Source organism: Mastigoproctus giganteus, chromosome 8, assembly GCF_048544385.1.
Source record: "Mastigoproctus giganteus isolate SK-2022 chromosome 8, ASM4854438v1, whole genome shotgun sequence".
NCBI lineage: Eukaryota > Metazoa > Arthropoda > Arachnida > Uropygi > Thelyphonidae > Mastigoproctus > Mastigoproctus giganteus.
This window is the reverse complement of record NC_143582.1, coordinates 212797729-212813918: the sequence shown is the minus strand read 5'-3', so window position 1 is coordinate 212813918 and position 16190 is coordinate 212797729. Positions and strand designations below refer to the sequence as shown.

Genomic DNA, 16190 nt, shown 5'->3' with positions numbered 1-16190 from the left:
AAACAAACTTCCTGACTATATAACAATTTGATTGTAAAATAATAAAAGTAAGTAATTATAAAAACAATAAGATGCAACAGCCACTTCCTGAAAATTGCTTTTTATTCTTTCTGAAAACGCATTGAAATAGCTATTTTCCCAGAATACAGATAAGTGAGAAAAAAATATTACTGCAAGTACATAGTACATTGCCAATATTAGACCGGCAGATATAGTGAGTGTCGTGCATGCTATGTGACAATTCCCAGCATGTAGATCGGCAGATATAGTGAGTGTCACACATGCTCAGTCAAGTTGGAGCTGATAGTAACTTGCGATCTGGCCGTAATGCGTTAAACGCATTAAACGTATACAAAAATTAGTGAAAATGTAGAAAATTATCAAATTCTTTCTGAAAACAGATTACAAGTATATGAAAAAATTAAAAGATCTTATTTTTCATTATTTTTAATTCAGCAAGCAATGCACATGCTCCGTGAGAACTACAGGTTCGGTGAAAAGTCGGAACTGTTCCATCAGAATACGATTGACGACAGGTTGGAGCCGACGGTGACCATGACGCTATACTGGAGGATTATCCAAATTATTTACTAAATATTTTTTTTTGCCCCTGGGGAATTTTTTTCTTAAACTAGCTTGGCAGTCTACGTGTTAAAGGTAGGATGAGGTGGTTAGCTGTTAGGTAAACTGTATGTGCTAATCTAACCACCAGTGATCCGACAAACTCACTAATCCGGCACCCCACAGGTTCCAATCACTAATCCCAATGCTGCCGGATTAGTGACGGTCGACCTGTAATGTTTCTCAACGTTCTGCTTCTGGCAACCCCAATTTCAGCAAAAATTACCTACAACCACCTTAATGATCATAAAAAGATTAAAATACATCAACTCCTCCACCCAAGACACCATTTGAGATCCAAATGGTGTCTTGGGTGGAAGGGTGAATGTTATAGTGTCATTTTACTATTTCATAACTACTCTCCCAGTCTCTCAAACAATCACAAATATCCAAGCAATGCTCATTTGCAGTCAAATTCAAGCATTACATATACTTCTAGTCATTTTAATAGTATATTAGAATGCAATTCCAGTGTCAATGGTCCTTTCCATCTACAATTTCTTATAAATGGAACTATCAGTTCCCAAAACAGGAAATCCCCGACTTACGTAAGAGCTGCGTTCTACGGAATGCTGCGTAAGTCGGATTTTACGTTAGTCGGAATTTCCCCCATGCTTGTGCAGCACTCGCAACTGTGCTCACTGAATTGATTGAATCAAAAAAGAAATGTTCAACGAACATGTAAATAGAATTATTTATTGTATTTATTCAATATTTTATCTCATGCGCAGGAAGAATTACAAAAGCATGCAATTTAAAAAATTTAAAAATTATAAAATTGCAAAAAAAGAGAGGAGTCAGACATCAGTTTAATCTCTCGAGCATCGTTGCCAGAATCGACATCTTCAGCTGATAAGTACGCACACTGAGGAGGTTGAGGGCTGTGGAGATTTAGAAGGGGTCGGCCGCTCAACCTTATGAAAGAACATATTAATGGAATGGATGACTGGACAGTGGCTTTTTTCTTTTCATCGTAAATTTCTTTGTAGCAAGCAAGCATATCACTCACCCCTCAACTTTTAAGAATCGTTCGCTGTCAAGATTCATCTTTTCAAACCTCACCATTGCCAATGCAATTTCACGAAATGCCATGGCAATCTCTCTGGTGATGAAGCGTCTCGGCTCCTCTTTTGGTTCATCTTGAGTTTCATCAGCATTTTCTTCTTTCACTATTGTTGCCTGCAAGTCAATAAGTTCTTCATTAGATAATTCCTTCTCTTCTTCCTCTATTAACACCTCCACATCTTTGGCAACCTCCAACTGAAGTAGCTCTGTAACCTTTACAATCTTATCTGTAACCTCTTCATATGATTAGTCTTTTTCAAATCCTTCGAAGCCTTTTACGTTCCATGGGCATATTTTCTTCCATGCCCCATTTAAACAACTTTTAGTAATTTCCACCAAGGCCTTATTAATGTTTAATATGGCGTGGTAAAAATTGTAAGATTTCCAAAAGTCAATTAATGTAAATTTTTCTCACCGTCTACTGCAGACAATGCTCGAGCAATTGTGCGTAAATAGTATGCTTTTAAATTTGAAATAACACCCTAATCCATAGGTTGAATGAGTGAAGTCATGTTTGGGAGTAGAAATATGACTATCACGTTTGAATTGAAATCATCTAGATGCGTTAGATGTCCAGGAGCATTATCTAATAGAAGCAAAATCTTGAAAGGAACGTCATTGTCTTTACAATATTTTTCAACCTCGGGAATGAAAAGCATTTAAACCAATCCTCAAAGAGATATATTGTTATCCATGCTCTCTAGTTCGATCGGAAATGCACAGGTAGGGTGGCTTTATTGATGCCCTTAAATGCACAAGGATTTCCCGAATGGTACACAAGCAGTGGTTTTAATCAGTAATCTCCCACTGCATTAGCCTCAGCAAGAGTGTGGCCCTATCTTTTGATGCCTTGAAACCTGGCATTGTATTTTCCTCTTTGGCCATGTAAGTTCGATCCGGCATTTTTTTTTATCAATACAGAGCAGTCTCGTCAATGTTAAAAATTTTCTGCATTGAATAGCCAGCCGCCTTCATCAATAATTTTTTCCAACACATCACAAAATTTCTCTGCGGCATCGGCACTGGTGACTTCACCACATACTTTAAATGGTGTGGAAACCAGCGCGATGCTTGAACTTATTAAACCCATTGCTTGCCGCGAACTTAGGTTGGGGTCCACCGTACTTATCCTTAATATCTTTATATATACTTGTTGCTTTTGCTTGAATGGTCATTGGACTCAGGAGCACTCACTTCTGAATCTGATTTTCCATCCATATTATTAACAGCTGTTCCATCTTTGATATAGCACCTGAATGCTGTTTTTTATACTATGTGATTCACTGTTATTATTTTATAATAGTAACAGTGAATATTATTTTTAAAATAGCAATCACTCTTGAAGCAGAGAAACCTAATTCCCTTGCAAAAGATGACAAACTTTGTCCTGCTTCATACTTCTTAATTAATCATCTTCATTTTCTAAATCAATGTTGTTTCGTTTCCTGGCACTACCAGCACTTGCACTTTCCATTGGTCCCATTCCTTTCATCATTGTAATATGTAAATAGGAATGAAGAGAAGTTTCTGAAAATTTGTTTTTTTATGATTGAAGATTTCAGTGAAGGGGAACATAATTTCACCATAATAACATAAAAACCCACAGAATTCCAGTTATCAGTATTATCGCAAATGCAATAAGATTGAGTTTACTACCCGTTTATAATAGATTGTGCTAATAGAAAAGCCCAATAAACCAGAAAGTGCAAATTGTTTTTATTGTTTTATGGTAGTGACCTCCAGAAATGTGTTTTAGAAAAATATCACAAAGGCGTTCAAAATTGATTCTTATAACAGAACATATCAAGATGATGAAAGTGTAGTGCAATTTCTATTATAAAAAATGACCTTTTACAGAGATGAATAGCTTAGTTATATAGTGAAAATTTCTACTTCCGAGGTCTTGGAATGAATTACCAAAAAAACAATGTGTTATTGGGTTCACATTACGATATTTTCACGGGATGCAAAATATGTTTCCACGATTTTTTTAAGTTTGCACCGGCCAGCAAAAACTTACGTAAAGTAGAATTTCCGTAAGTCGAATATTACAAGTCAGGGGGTTCCTATACTTTCTTCACAATTCCCAATTCTTTCCTTTTTAAAGAAAAGAACTGTAGTAATATGTACACTTTTGCTCTGATATAGCACCTCCTCACAGGAATTTGTGTGGTGCTATACCTAGAATTTGTTCTTTGATTTAATTTTATTACCCACAGTCTTTTAATTCACTTATTCACTTGCTGCCTTTCTTTCTCTCTTAAATCAAACAATCATTCAGACTGCTTTGATTTACTTCCCAAAACTAAATTTTTTCAAACTAACTTCCCCAAAGATATCATTATCCATAGTGACTTACTGTTTATAATCCCAATGGTTTCCATTTTCTAATTGCACTGAGCTAACTGATGGAGATGTTGGTGTGTTTTATACTATCAATGACTTAACTCTGTTCAATGACCTACTAAGATTTAAGTAGCACCTCTGATCTCTTCCTTCCTCACCAATAACACTTCAAAATATACTATAACAGTCAAACTATTCTGCAATCCAATTATATAAAGATAACTGCATATCATGGAATACTAATAAATAATTATTAATACAAAACAAAGACGAAAAAAAAAGCTTACAGCTACCACTCCATATAGGTTAGTTACCGATTAACAGTATTTCACTGACATATATGGAGTGGTAGCCTTAAGTTACAGGGATGCATTAAGATTTCCCCCAAACACAACCTTTCATCTGAGAATACACCAAATGGTACTCTCAGATGTACCACCATTCATCTGAGAATACCATTTGGTGACCCAACTAAACTTGTTGCTTTTCTCTGATGAAAGTTCTTATTTATACTCTGGCAAAACTACCAGGTCAGTGGAGTTTACAACAAGTCACGAATACAATTATTAACTGTATTTAACAATTACATGCAGGCTTAAACCACAGTCCATTCAAGAGTGTATACTACTGTACTCTTGCTCCAAACCACTCAACTATACCTATAACTTTCCTAAAATGAAGTTTCCAATCCTGCATGCACCATTCATGATAAGGTCTTAACAGTGAGTGAATGAATGAGCTTTATTGTATGCAATAGTAGTTATACACCCAGGTAATGTACCCTTCAAGAAAGAAATCAAGAGTTCAAAAAAGGGTAAGATTTCCGAGCTGCCAGTCATCCTGCACTGAAATTTTGGGAACCTAGTCAAGCAGTCAAATGTTTATAAAATTAAAGGTTATTGGCTAAATACACTAAAGGTTGAAACAATAAATCTAATTAAGGTAATTAATTTTTACTCAGTTTAGTTAATATATAATTAAAACTATTAAGGTTGATACTTAATAGTTTAATTATCATGTTGTTTGTTATTTGGTTTTTAGGAGCATTAGCAACTAAGGCCATATTGCTCTGGGGATATGCGGTGGTCATTCCCTGACCTTTCCACATCCTCCATATTTGGTGGCCACAGGCTCGAACTCCGGTCTAATCAAGAAGCGTGTGCTATGCACTGCCACTCCTGCCTACAGAGGTGCGTTTAATTATTAAGTGTCGACTACATAAGCATTATATGAATACAAACTTAAGGGTTACATTGTAGTAACAATTCATTTAATTAAAAATAACAAATACTTGATTTAAAGTTCAGATGGTCCTCCTTATAATGCACTGGATATAAAAACATCATTCAGTTTACATCATTATCCCCATAATCCTGTGTCTATACCTTTTGCATCAATTTCAATCCTATTTAGGTAAGCATCCAAACAGTGAATCTTTTGAAGCATCTGGAATGGGAGAACTTAAAGGGACAGTGACTGTGGTATTGTATAAACCAGTATTCCATATAGTGGTTGCCAACCATTTCCTGCAAAGTGCCACACATATTAGAAATGTGTAGTGTGGCACTAGACTGCCATAGCAAATTAAATAAAAAAAAATAATAATAATAAAATCAATTGCAGATTACATTTAAGAATTCAGTTACCACTTTTTTTTCTCCCCTATAAAAAGCTAAAAAATCCACATAAAAACTTTACCGCTGGGTTTAGGAAACCAACCAGTCTCCCTACTGACTAACACTTGGCCATCTAATAAAAAATGAAAATAATTTTTTTAATTTAAGTAAATCTGACTAACACTAATTAAACTACATGAAACATTTTTATCAAGTGAATTTTATTGGGTAAAAAGTATTACATTAAGTTAAGTTAAGTTAAGTTACATTAAGGTAAAAAGTATTACATTAAGTTAAATGTAATACTTTTTATACAATAAAATTAACTTGATATCGACAATGCACATGGTTTAATTAGTGTTATTCAGATTTAATTAATTATTAAAAATACAAAATATCCTTCTTTCAACATATTTACTTTTATAAAATAAATTTAATACACGTTAACAACAAACCGAAAACATTTGTCCTTACAGAATTTGTCATGAAGGGCTAGTCAAATTGCTCAGGTAAGATTCCACCACCCACATCCCCCTAAAAAATTCATGCTGTGTTTGCCTTATAATTCCATTTCTATCCTGATCAACTTGTATTACTTCCTTAACACTGGACACACAATTTTCCATGACACAGAAATCAAACTTACAGGGATCTCATTACATCACCCTTTAAACTACTTCTGTAAATAGGTAGAGACATTTGTACATCTCCAATCTGTAAGGACTTCTTCTGAATTCAAGGGCTATTATAGCTAAAGGTTTGATTACTACTTTTGTTCCTTGTTTTAAAATAATTGGATTAGGTGTCTTGTTAAGCTGCAACAATTTCTCTTCCTGTTTCCTTTCAGTTATCATAAAATCATTTATAATTTTATAATAACTGAAAAAATAACTTTTAGAAACGGAGATACTTCTGGTATCTCCATTTCTAAAAACCAATTGAACATGAATGTAGATTCAAAATATTTATTCAGTTTATCAGCAACCTGTACATGAATGATAGAGAAACGTACCAACTGTGTGGTACTACACTTAAGGTGGTAAAAAATGAAAAAGACCTGGGAGTAATTGTGCAGTCAGATGTGAAGTTTTCTGAGCAATGCAGACAGGCTGCCAGGGCAGGTCATGGGGTTTTGTCAATGATATATAGGAATTTTGCAAGCAGGGAAAAGGAGGTGATTGTCCCTCTGTATAAGGCAATGGTCAGGCCACGCCTTGAGTACTGCATACAGGTCTGGAGGCCTCATTTTAGGAAGGATGTAGATTTGCTTGAGCGTGTATAGAGAAGGGCAACAAGATTGGTGAGGAGAATGAAGGAATACTCTTACCAAGAGAGGCTTAAGTTCTGCAAATTGCAGTGGCTGGAGACTAGGCACCTGTGCGGTGATCTGATTTGAGGTGTATAAGGCCTTGAATGGGTTGAGAATTCTGATGAGATCCTTCCACTTGTTCAGATTGCGAACCTAAGGGGGCATAAATTCAAATTAAGAAAAGACAGATGTAGAATAGATGTGCAGAAATTTGCCTTTAGCCAGCGAGTGGTTAATTGCTGGAACAAACTTCCATCTGTCATTGTGGAAGTTGATAAGTTAAATAAATTTAAGGAGGAACTGGACAGGCATTTGGAGGGAATGGTGTGTTTTTTTTTTTTTTTTTTTGGCTGATGCTGCATAATTTACACAGCTCATACACTTGCTTTCTTGCATCACATGCCAATAATACTACTACTACTACTATATCAAGTGGTCTAACACTTCCCTTCTAGTCTTCTAGTGCAAAGAATTCTTTGCTACTCTTCTTTACACTTTTTTTGTCAAAGGTTTCTCATAATCTGTCTTAAAATGTTAACTCCATAAGTAACTTGGTTACTGCCTAATTTATACTTAATGTAGGATTACATGTCCTCTGATAATTTATAATCACCTCATCTATTTTAGTTCTATGCCACTAAGCTTGTCCATTCATATATTCATTTTGGTCTAAACCTTGAATGGCACCTCTTTTATGGTATAAAAAAGTTAGAAATATCTGAGATTACTTTACTGAACACTTTCCCATCTGGCATTTGTATTTTTTATATAAATACCAGATGGGAAACGTTCAGTATAGTGTTCCATTTGGTGCTGAATAAAACACAAATATATGCAATAAAATTATACTCATATTACATACAAAACAAGCAGGGGGGAGAAGAGATATTTTTATTATAATTTTTTAAAATTTAAAATGTAATTTTGCCAACTTACTTGAAATTCAATTCAAATACAGATCCACCACTGTCACTACACAAGGCTAGTGTTGGGTAATCTGTAAACTAAAAAAATATGAATTAATATAAGGAGAAAAAAAAAAGGTTATTATATTACATATTAATAGGGATCGTTTGAAAAAAAATACCATAGATTCCTATTAGATTACTTTTGCATTATTTACACAGCTCTATTTATAATAAACCCTTTACTCACAGAGTTAAAGAAAATAAAAACTGTAGCATCATCATAAATGTAGGCTCAATAAAATTACCTTTATATGTAGAACTGCAGTATGTGGTGGATGGGCATCGAAAATAGTACGAAGAAGTTTTCCAGCATTAATATCCCACATAATTATCTGCAAAATCATGCATCAAGATATATAAATATTGCAAATATCTGACACAGTTTGACAAAATGATCTGCACAATCCATTAATTTTTTTTAAGGAAAAAAAAAAAAAAAAAAAACAACAATCCCAGAATTTCTGCAAGTAAAAATTTATACATATTTCAGTGAAAGTAAAAGTAAATTCTGTACAAAGCAACCCACACAAAATGTGTCTTTCTCATCATGTGCAAATTGTGCATTTTAAGTATCAGTTTATTTTAAAAGAAGAGAGAATTAAGTTCTCATATAGAAAACCTACTATCCTCCATTTGAAAGAAACTTATTCAATACTGCTTGCAATCTTTGAAAAACTTTCTCAGACAGGATTAAAACAGTCTTTTCTAAATGAAGTGAGATGACAAACATAAAATTCCAAATGAGTCTATAATGGCCTCTTTCATTTATTGCAGATTCCCACTGACAATCTCTTCAATATATATAAAAATGACAAGTACCTGTCACTGATGGTAAATCCTTGCCATACCATAATAAGAATATGCATACAGAATTCCAAACTATAGCTCAGTGGTCAAGATATCTCTTGTCATCTTGAATAAGCAATTCTCAAGAAGATAAGGGGCAGTAAATTATTGTTAATTCTTAAAAACCAAGGATTAAGTAAGAAGTTTCCTTACAAATAACTGATAACTTTTCATTTCATGATGTTCATTTTCAAACAACACTGAAGTCTGATAATGAAGATTGGAAAGCATAATTTTACACACTGAATATTCTAAGTTTCCAGACTGCATACTAAATATAGCACAAGGATGTTTGTTTTTTAGGACAAGTGCTTAACAACTGGAAGAACATCTTGGGAGTAAGTTTCCTGCTGTGGCCTGAAACCAACTAACAGAAAAAGATTCTGCAAAATGTTACTTTGTGGTGAAAATCAAACTAGTATTGTTCAACAACAGAAATGAATATAAGTTGGGTAAAATTAATTTGATTTAATTTTTTTTTTTTTCACTGTAGCTACTTTTACTAGAAATAACAAAGGTTTGAGGATAATGTTACTCAAGAATATATTTGCCTCCATCCTCTGTCATCCCCTGTCACTAAGTTCCATTTTTGTCCCAAACTGTAGACACTTTGATGATCAAATTTGACAAGATGTGAAGCAAAAAGCAATTTCAACCTTTTTTTTTTTTTTTTTTCATTATGGTATTGCAGTTACCACTCAGAACTCTCAACACTTTTGCCCAGGAAAAGCTGAAGACAGATCTCAATAAATAACAGTAAGATGGAAAGGTAAGGCACATGAGTAAGAACTTATCAACATATCAAAGTAAGCAACGTGTCAACTCTGTGGTACTACACTGACAGTGGTAGAGAATGAGAAGGACCTGGGAGTAATTGTGCAGGCAGATATGAAGCTTTCTGAGCAGTGCAGACAGGCTGCAAGAGTAGCTCATGGTGTCTTGTCAATGATATACAGGAATTTTTCTAGCAGAGATAAGGAGGTGATTATTCCCTTGTATAAGGCAATGGTCAGACCACACCTTGAGTACTGTATACAGGTCTGGAGGCCTCATTTCAAGAAGGATGTAGAGCTGCTGGAACGAGTACAGAGAAGGGTAACAAGATTAGTGAATGGAATAAAGGGTTGCTCTTACGAAGAAAGGCTTAAGTTTTGCAAATTACAGTGTCTGGAGACTAGGCACTGGCAAGGTGATCTAATAGAGGTGTATAAAGCCTTGAATGGTTTGAGCATGCTCAATGCTGATGGGATTCTTCCTCTTGCTCAGAATAATCACTTGAGAGGGCATAAATTCAAATTGAGGAAAGACAGAGGTAGGATAGATGTGCGGAAATTTGCCTTTAGCCAGCAGGTAGTTGGTTGGTGGAACAGACTTTCATCCCTTGTTGTGGAATTTGATAACCTAAATAAATTTAAGGCTCAGCTGGACAGGTATTTCGAACGAATGGAGGGGTGAAATGGGAGTGGTTTTTTTTTTTTTTCTTTTTGGTTGATGCTGCATAAGCTTGCTTTCTTGCATCATATGCCTCTTCTAATGCTAAACTTCTCTCTCACTGCCTGGTCTTTTTTAAATGTGCAATTTAGTATTACCATGCAAAAGCATAAATTACTGTGCGTGAGAGAGAGAGAGAGAGAGAGAGAGAGAGAGAGAGAGAGAGAGAGAGAGAGAGAGAGAGAGAGCAGAGAGTGTGTGTGTGTGCATGCATGCTCCTGGGCTAAGGCGCATATTGTGCAAATTTAAAAACCCAAAATAACTCAGGAGGGACTTATCACTCTTCCATCTGTGATCACCTAACTACAGTCCTGACTGAAGATTTGCTGCAACAGTTCAAAATGAATATGCTCTTTTTATCTCAACTGGTAAACATGACGTTATGTGTATAGAGTATCCCGCAGGGTATTTAAAGAGAGTTGTCTTATGATCTAAACACATCACTTCTCATATCCAACCACAACCTATTCCATAAATGTTTGCGAACTTGATGTACCTGAGAAAGGAACAAAAGGAGACTTATTCCAGTCACTTGCTATTTGTAAGTTCATGTGGAACTAAAACACTCTCAGACTTTTCCAAACTCAAATGAGGTATGTAAAAATACTTATATGTATTGAGTCTTTGGGTGATTTCTGAAATTTTTAATCCTAGTGTTCAAATTCACACGCGAGTTTAAATCCTTATATACACATAGTTCCCGAGTTGATTCATTCCTAGCCATAGCTCATAAAGTGGGAATTATTTCTCATAGATGAGATATTAAAAATTGGGGTTACGTTCTGAACAATGAAATTTGACCATAGTAATGTTATATAAAGTTCAACAAAATAAGTTTATTCTTGAACAATGATCTATTTATCCAAAGAAATAAAAACAGCCTTTAAAATCAAGCAAATTATAATAATAAAGAAATTATTTATGTCACACAAATGTTAAGAATGTTTATTCTTCATCATCATCGACTAAATGCACACTTGTTGATGATTCGTCACTTGTTGATTTTTCAACACTCATTGTTGGCTCAGCACTCGCTGTTGGTTTGTTGAAAGCACAGGGAGTCGTCTTCTTCGGAAATCTTCAAGAGTTGTTTGTTTCCAAGACAGTCTTCTCTTTTCTTTATAAATTTCATGATAGCATGGATAAGCATTTTTTAAATCTGTAGCAACTTTTATAGTGCTCTCGAAATTTAATTTGAATCTTGTGACTCAAAAATCTCAGTTGCTTTTTCTGTGTTGAAAAGCTTCGCCAAACACCTTGAGAGTAAATGAATGCATAGGAGTTTCAGCTGCCAAACCTTCTTTCTCAGCTTCTTTGCATTTTGCCATTTCAATGAGGTCTTCGTTTGTGAGCTCTCCATTGTGTAATTGAAGCAGTAACGTCATTTGTTGAAACCTCAACTGCAATTGGTTAGCAACATTTACTCTCAGCTTCTGTTTCATTTTGTACGATCTCTGCTGGTGCTTGAAATCCTTCAATTATCAATAAACTGATGACAGAGTTTATTCCAAAATTACAAACTCTGTAATTTTGTTCCACGCTCGTTTTTTTATTTTGATTGCATCTAAAATATGGAATTCTTTCCAAAATTCTTTAAGAGTTGGATCTCCATCTCTGCCTGAACAAACAAATGCACACACGGTAATACTGTATTGTATAGCTAATTGAGTGGTTTGAAATGCCGTTGAATGTTTAGCATTTATTTATTGCAATTAGTGTTCATATTTTGTTGATACTTGAAAAAATGAACGCAATCCCAGGAACTCGTAAAGTGGGAACTGTATGTATACATCAATTACCCACTACATTTGTCTAGTAAATCTTACAAAATTTGAAATTCAGTTTGTCTTTGAAGATGTGTTGGTTCCTCCAATAAAAATTACTAAAAGCCAAGTTGTCAGGGATAATTTTACAGATTTACAAGCTCACATTACAGATGAACACTGTTATCCATGAGTCGACCTATGCTGCTAATATCTTTTAAAGAAACAGCATTATCGAAAGGCTAACTGCCATTTGTTTAAAGTAATAAGTCTTGTTGTGGTAACTGTTTCAATATTACTAGTAGTCTCTCATCAGAAAATGAGTGGCCTCAATGAGCATACAATGACCTGCAAATAATGCATTGAACAGTCAAGTAGTGTATGAAGTAAAATCCCCAATTAAACACATTACAAAAGTTACATTTATCTTTTACTCCTATATTGGACTATGTTTTCAAAACACAAACAATAATGTCACAGAGACTTCTAATGCAGGAATTGAAATAATCTGAAAATTCTTTTTCATATTTCAATTCTTAATTAATTGAAAGAATTAATTAAGAATTAGTTTTAAAGTTCTTTTTCAGCCTCTAGCCCTTAACAACTGCTATTGTTGAAGGGATTAATACTTTGGTTCCTAACATGTAGGTTAGTGCAAAAGCATCATTTTAACGTAGCCATCTGCCAAAGCAGTTAAATTAATTAATTAAATTGGAATCGTTTTGGTTATATCTCATATTGTGAATGCCTTCACAACAAGTTGCCATGGTATTGTACTACCTCGAATAAATAGCACTTCACCAGTGGAGAAGACTACTGTTATTTATTCTCAGCGGATACCACCACCCAGACGGCACTGCTTCAAAGCTTGTTGGCTTCTCTTTGGTGGGTGGGCAGGTACCCTGGTGTTGCAATAGTGATAACCCAGTTATGAAGTATAACTTCTGATGATATTTTAAGCGGTCCTTATGTGCTGTGATGTAATGACTAGATCGTGGATATAGCTTAGCTTAATTTTTCAGCACTCACCTCATAGTAATCCGCTTAGTTGGTTGAAAGTTTTGCCACATGCATAGTGGTTAAGAGATTCTAATAACTTACAGGGATTATAAATTTAAAAACTAAGTTATGGGCTTTAAAAATTTTTCTACGAAAGGAAAGTGCACCTTCCATTCTATGGTTGTCTAATTAAAATAAATTAAATGAAGTGAGATAAAAGCTAATAGCCGCACACGAGCAGACTTTCGAAATCATCTTCAGTTAGCTATAGTGGGGAGGGGAGAGCGCGTGAGTGTGTTATATACAGGTTGGGTTCCCGAAATGCATTTCAGTGCACGTGGAAACTTAATACATGCTAAATTCCAAATAGGGGAGAAGTTGGCAGAAATCATTTTGTTTAATATGTTAAGTGATGTGTGGTGCTTAAACCACTCAATGACGAGGGCTTCAATTTGAAGGATTTTATAAATGGAATTTATTTTAACTATTGTGATCACTGAATCGATGAGTGGGTTATGATTATAAGATTGAACTTGTTGTGTTAGTTCTGTACTTGCAAACTTAGATTTGAAGCTATTAAAGTGGTAGTATGCACGCGTGTTAGAAATTTTTGATGTCCCAAATTTTGCTGTTGTACTGCCTATGTAACATGCTTGACAATCTGACTGGCATCTAATTAAATATATAATGTTATTATGATCTTGTGCCCCATACTCGTATGTTGTCTTGTATGAATTGAATTTAGAACTTAATTTGTTATAAGATGTAAATATTAATTTGATATCTGTATTTTTAAAACTCTGTTGAAGTCGTCTAGCATATTGTTGATGGTATGGGAGGGCGATAAAGGGTTTGTTTATCTTATTCACGTGGTTATTAATTTTGCTTGGATTATTAGTATTATTATGGACTTGGTGATGGTTTCTTTTATTAGTTGTAATGGGTATTTCCTGTCGATGAATTTTTTGGTGAAGTATTGCAATTCTATGGATAGGTCTGTTTGTGTGCGACTATATTTGATAGCGTTGTATATCTGATTGTATAGAACTGCTTTTTTGATGTATAGAGGATGGTGTGAGTGGTAATGTAAGAATTTACCTGTATGTGTGTTCTTTCTGTATATTTTTGTGCCTAAAGATGTACCTATTTTGTATATAGTGAGGTTTAGAAAATTAATTTTATTATCGGTTTCTATTTAGAGGGTAAATTTGAGTCTCTCATGTGTTGTAGTTGTTGTTATTTGGTTTTTAGGAGCATTAGCAACTAAGGCCATATTGCTCTCGGGGTATATGGTGGTCATTCCCTGACCTTTCCGCATCCTCCGTATTTGGTGATCACGGGCTCGAACCCCGGTCTAATCAAGAAGCTTGTGCAACGCACTGCTGCTCCTGCCCACCAGGCTACGGAGGCGCCAATCTCATGTGTTGTATTAAACATGGAACAAGTAAAGTGTTCAGTAAAGTATCAATAGTGGTTTTGTTGCCTATTAAGAGGATGTCGGCCGCGTATTTCATATATAGTTTAATCCCTGGGGGAAAGGGTTGGAGTCTTTTTTTTCTTCAATAGAAGCGAGGTAGATTTCGGATAAAGGGGCAAAGATACCGAGGCCTGTGGGGAGGCCGAAAATTTGTTCGTAGATGTTGTTTTGAAATTTAAATTGTTTGGCGTCAAGTAACAGTGACATGAGTTCTAAAATGTCATTAATGTTTAAGTCAGTACGTTTTGTCAAAGTGTCATCTTTAATTAATAGTTCTTTAAGAGCCAGTAGCATGGTTTCGATGTGTACATTTATAAATAGGGAGACAACGTCAAAGGACGCGAGAATATCGTTTTCAGATATGGTCATGGAAGTTATACATTCGTGGGCCTTTAGTATTGTAGACTCTGAACCCAGGAAATTTCATTAAAGGTGAAATAATTTTGACGAGGAATATGGATAGATTGGCATAGGCGGACTGTTTATAGGAAACAATGGGTCTTAAAGGATAATCTTGTTTATGGGGAGTTTGACTATTCCAAAAATGTTTGGGAGAATAATACTGCGTATGCCTATTTGCTGGAGGGTGTGTAAATTAATTTGTTTGTTGTCTCTGAGTCTTCTTAGGATCCCATCAAGTTTATTTTTAAGTTTGTTAATGTTAAATGTGTTGCAAATTCTATATGGCGTTGAATCTGACAGGATATGTAACATTTTCTTTATATGTGTATTTTTGTCCATGATTGCGATGGTGTCGCCTTTTTCTGCCTTTGTATTACAATGTTCGGAATTTTCATGAAGTCTCGTATGTGGGTTAATTGTTGTTGGTGAGTATTAGGTTTACTAGTTGATTGGGAGTTAAAAACAGCATTGGTTTCATGTATGATACGATATTTATCTGGGTGGTTGTCAAGTTTAGTTTGTATTTCAATCATGGCGTCTTTTACTGGGTAGTGGTTGCTGTTAATGGCAAAATTGAATCCATATTCTAGACTAGAGAGTTCATTGGGGGAAAATGTTTGTGTAGAGATGTTAACAACCGAGTTGTTGGGGATTTTTGTGTCTTCTGGTGAGTGTATCTCATTTCTTGGTGTGCTTTTGTGTAATCTGATTTAAAGTTGCCTGAATTCATGTGTTGTTCTGTTGTATGTAATTGTACCAAGTCCTGGGGGTTAGTTCTCTTTTAAGCTTGAATTTGAGGGTATGTATTTGGTTTAAAAGGAGATATTTTTCTCTGTATCTTTTCCGTAATTCGGCTTTAATTATGGCAATAGAGGCTTGGTGTATAATAAAAGGGTATTTTTTTAAAACAGTACTTTTGGTGCAGGTACAAGCGAACTTGGGGATTACGTCATATGTGAGACATTTCTTTAAGAATGTAATGTGGAGTTTGTCAGAAAAGTATTTGACTAATAGTTTTGTGAAATGAAGTTTCCTATCATGCAGAAAGAATATGCAGAAAGAACACACATACAGGTAAATTCTTACATTACCACTCACACCATCCTCTATACATCAAAAAAGCAGTTCTATACAATCAGATATACAACGCTATCAAATATAGTCACACACAAACAGACCTATCCGTAGAATTGCAATACCTCACCAAACAATTCATCGACAGGAAATACCCATTACAACTAATAAAAGAAACAATCACCAAAGTCCATAATAATACTAATAACCCAA

General features: G+C 34.8%; 1 protein-coding gene across 1 annotated transcript in view; it reads right to left on the bottom strand.

Moving 5' to 3' along the window:
* Window positions 1–16190, bottom strand: part of Vps8 (vacuolar protein sorting 8) — a 286412-nt gene that overhangs the window by 224527 nt on the left and 45695 nt on the right. Inside the window, exons 7-8 of the mRNA XM_090380461.1 lie at window positions 8171–8257; window positions 7894–7961 (exon numbers count right to left, since the gene is read on the bottom strand). Coding sequence (XP_090236587.1) covers window positions 7894–7961; window positions 8171–8257 — 155 coding nt within the window. The remainder of the gene's footprint in view (window positions 1–7893; window positions 7962–8170; window positions 8258–16190) is intronic.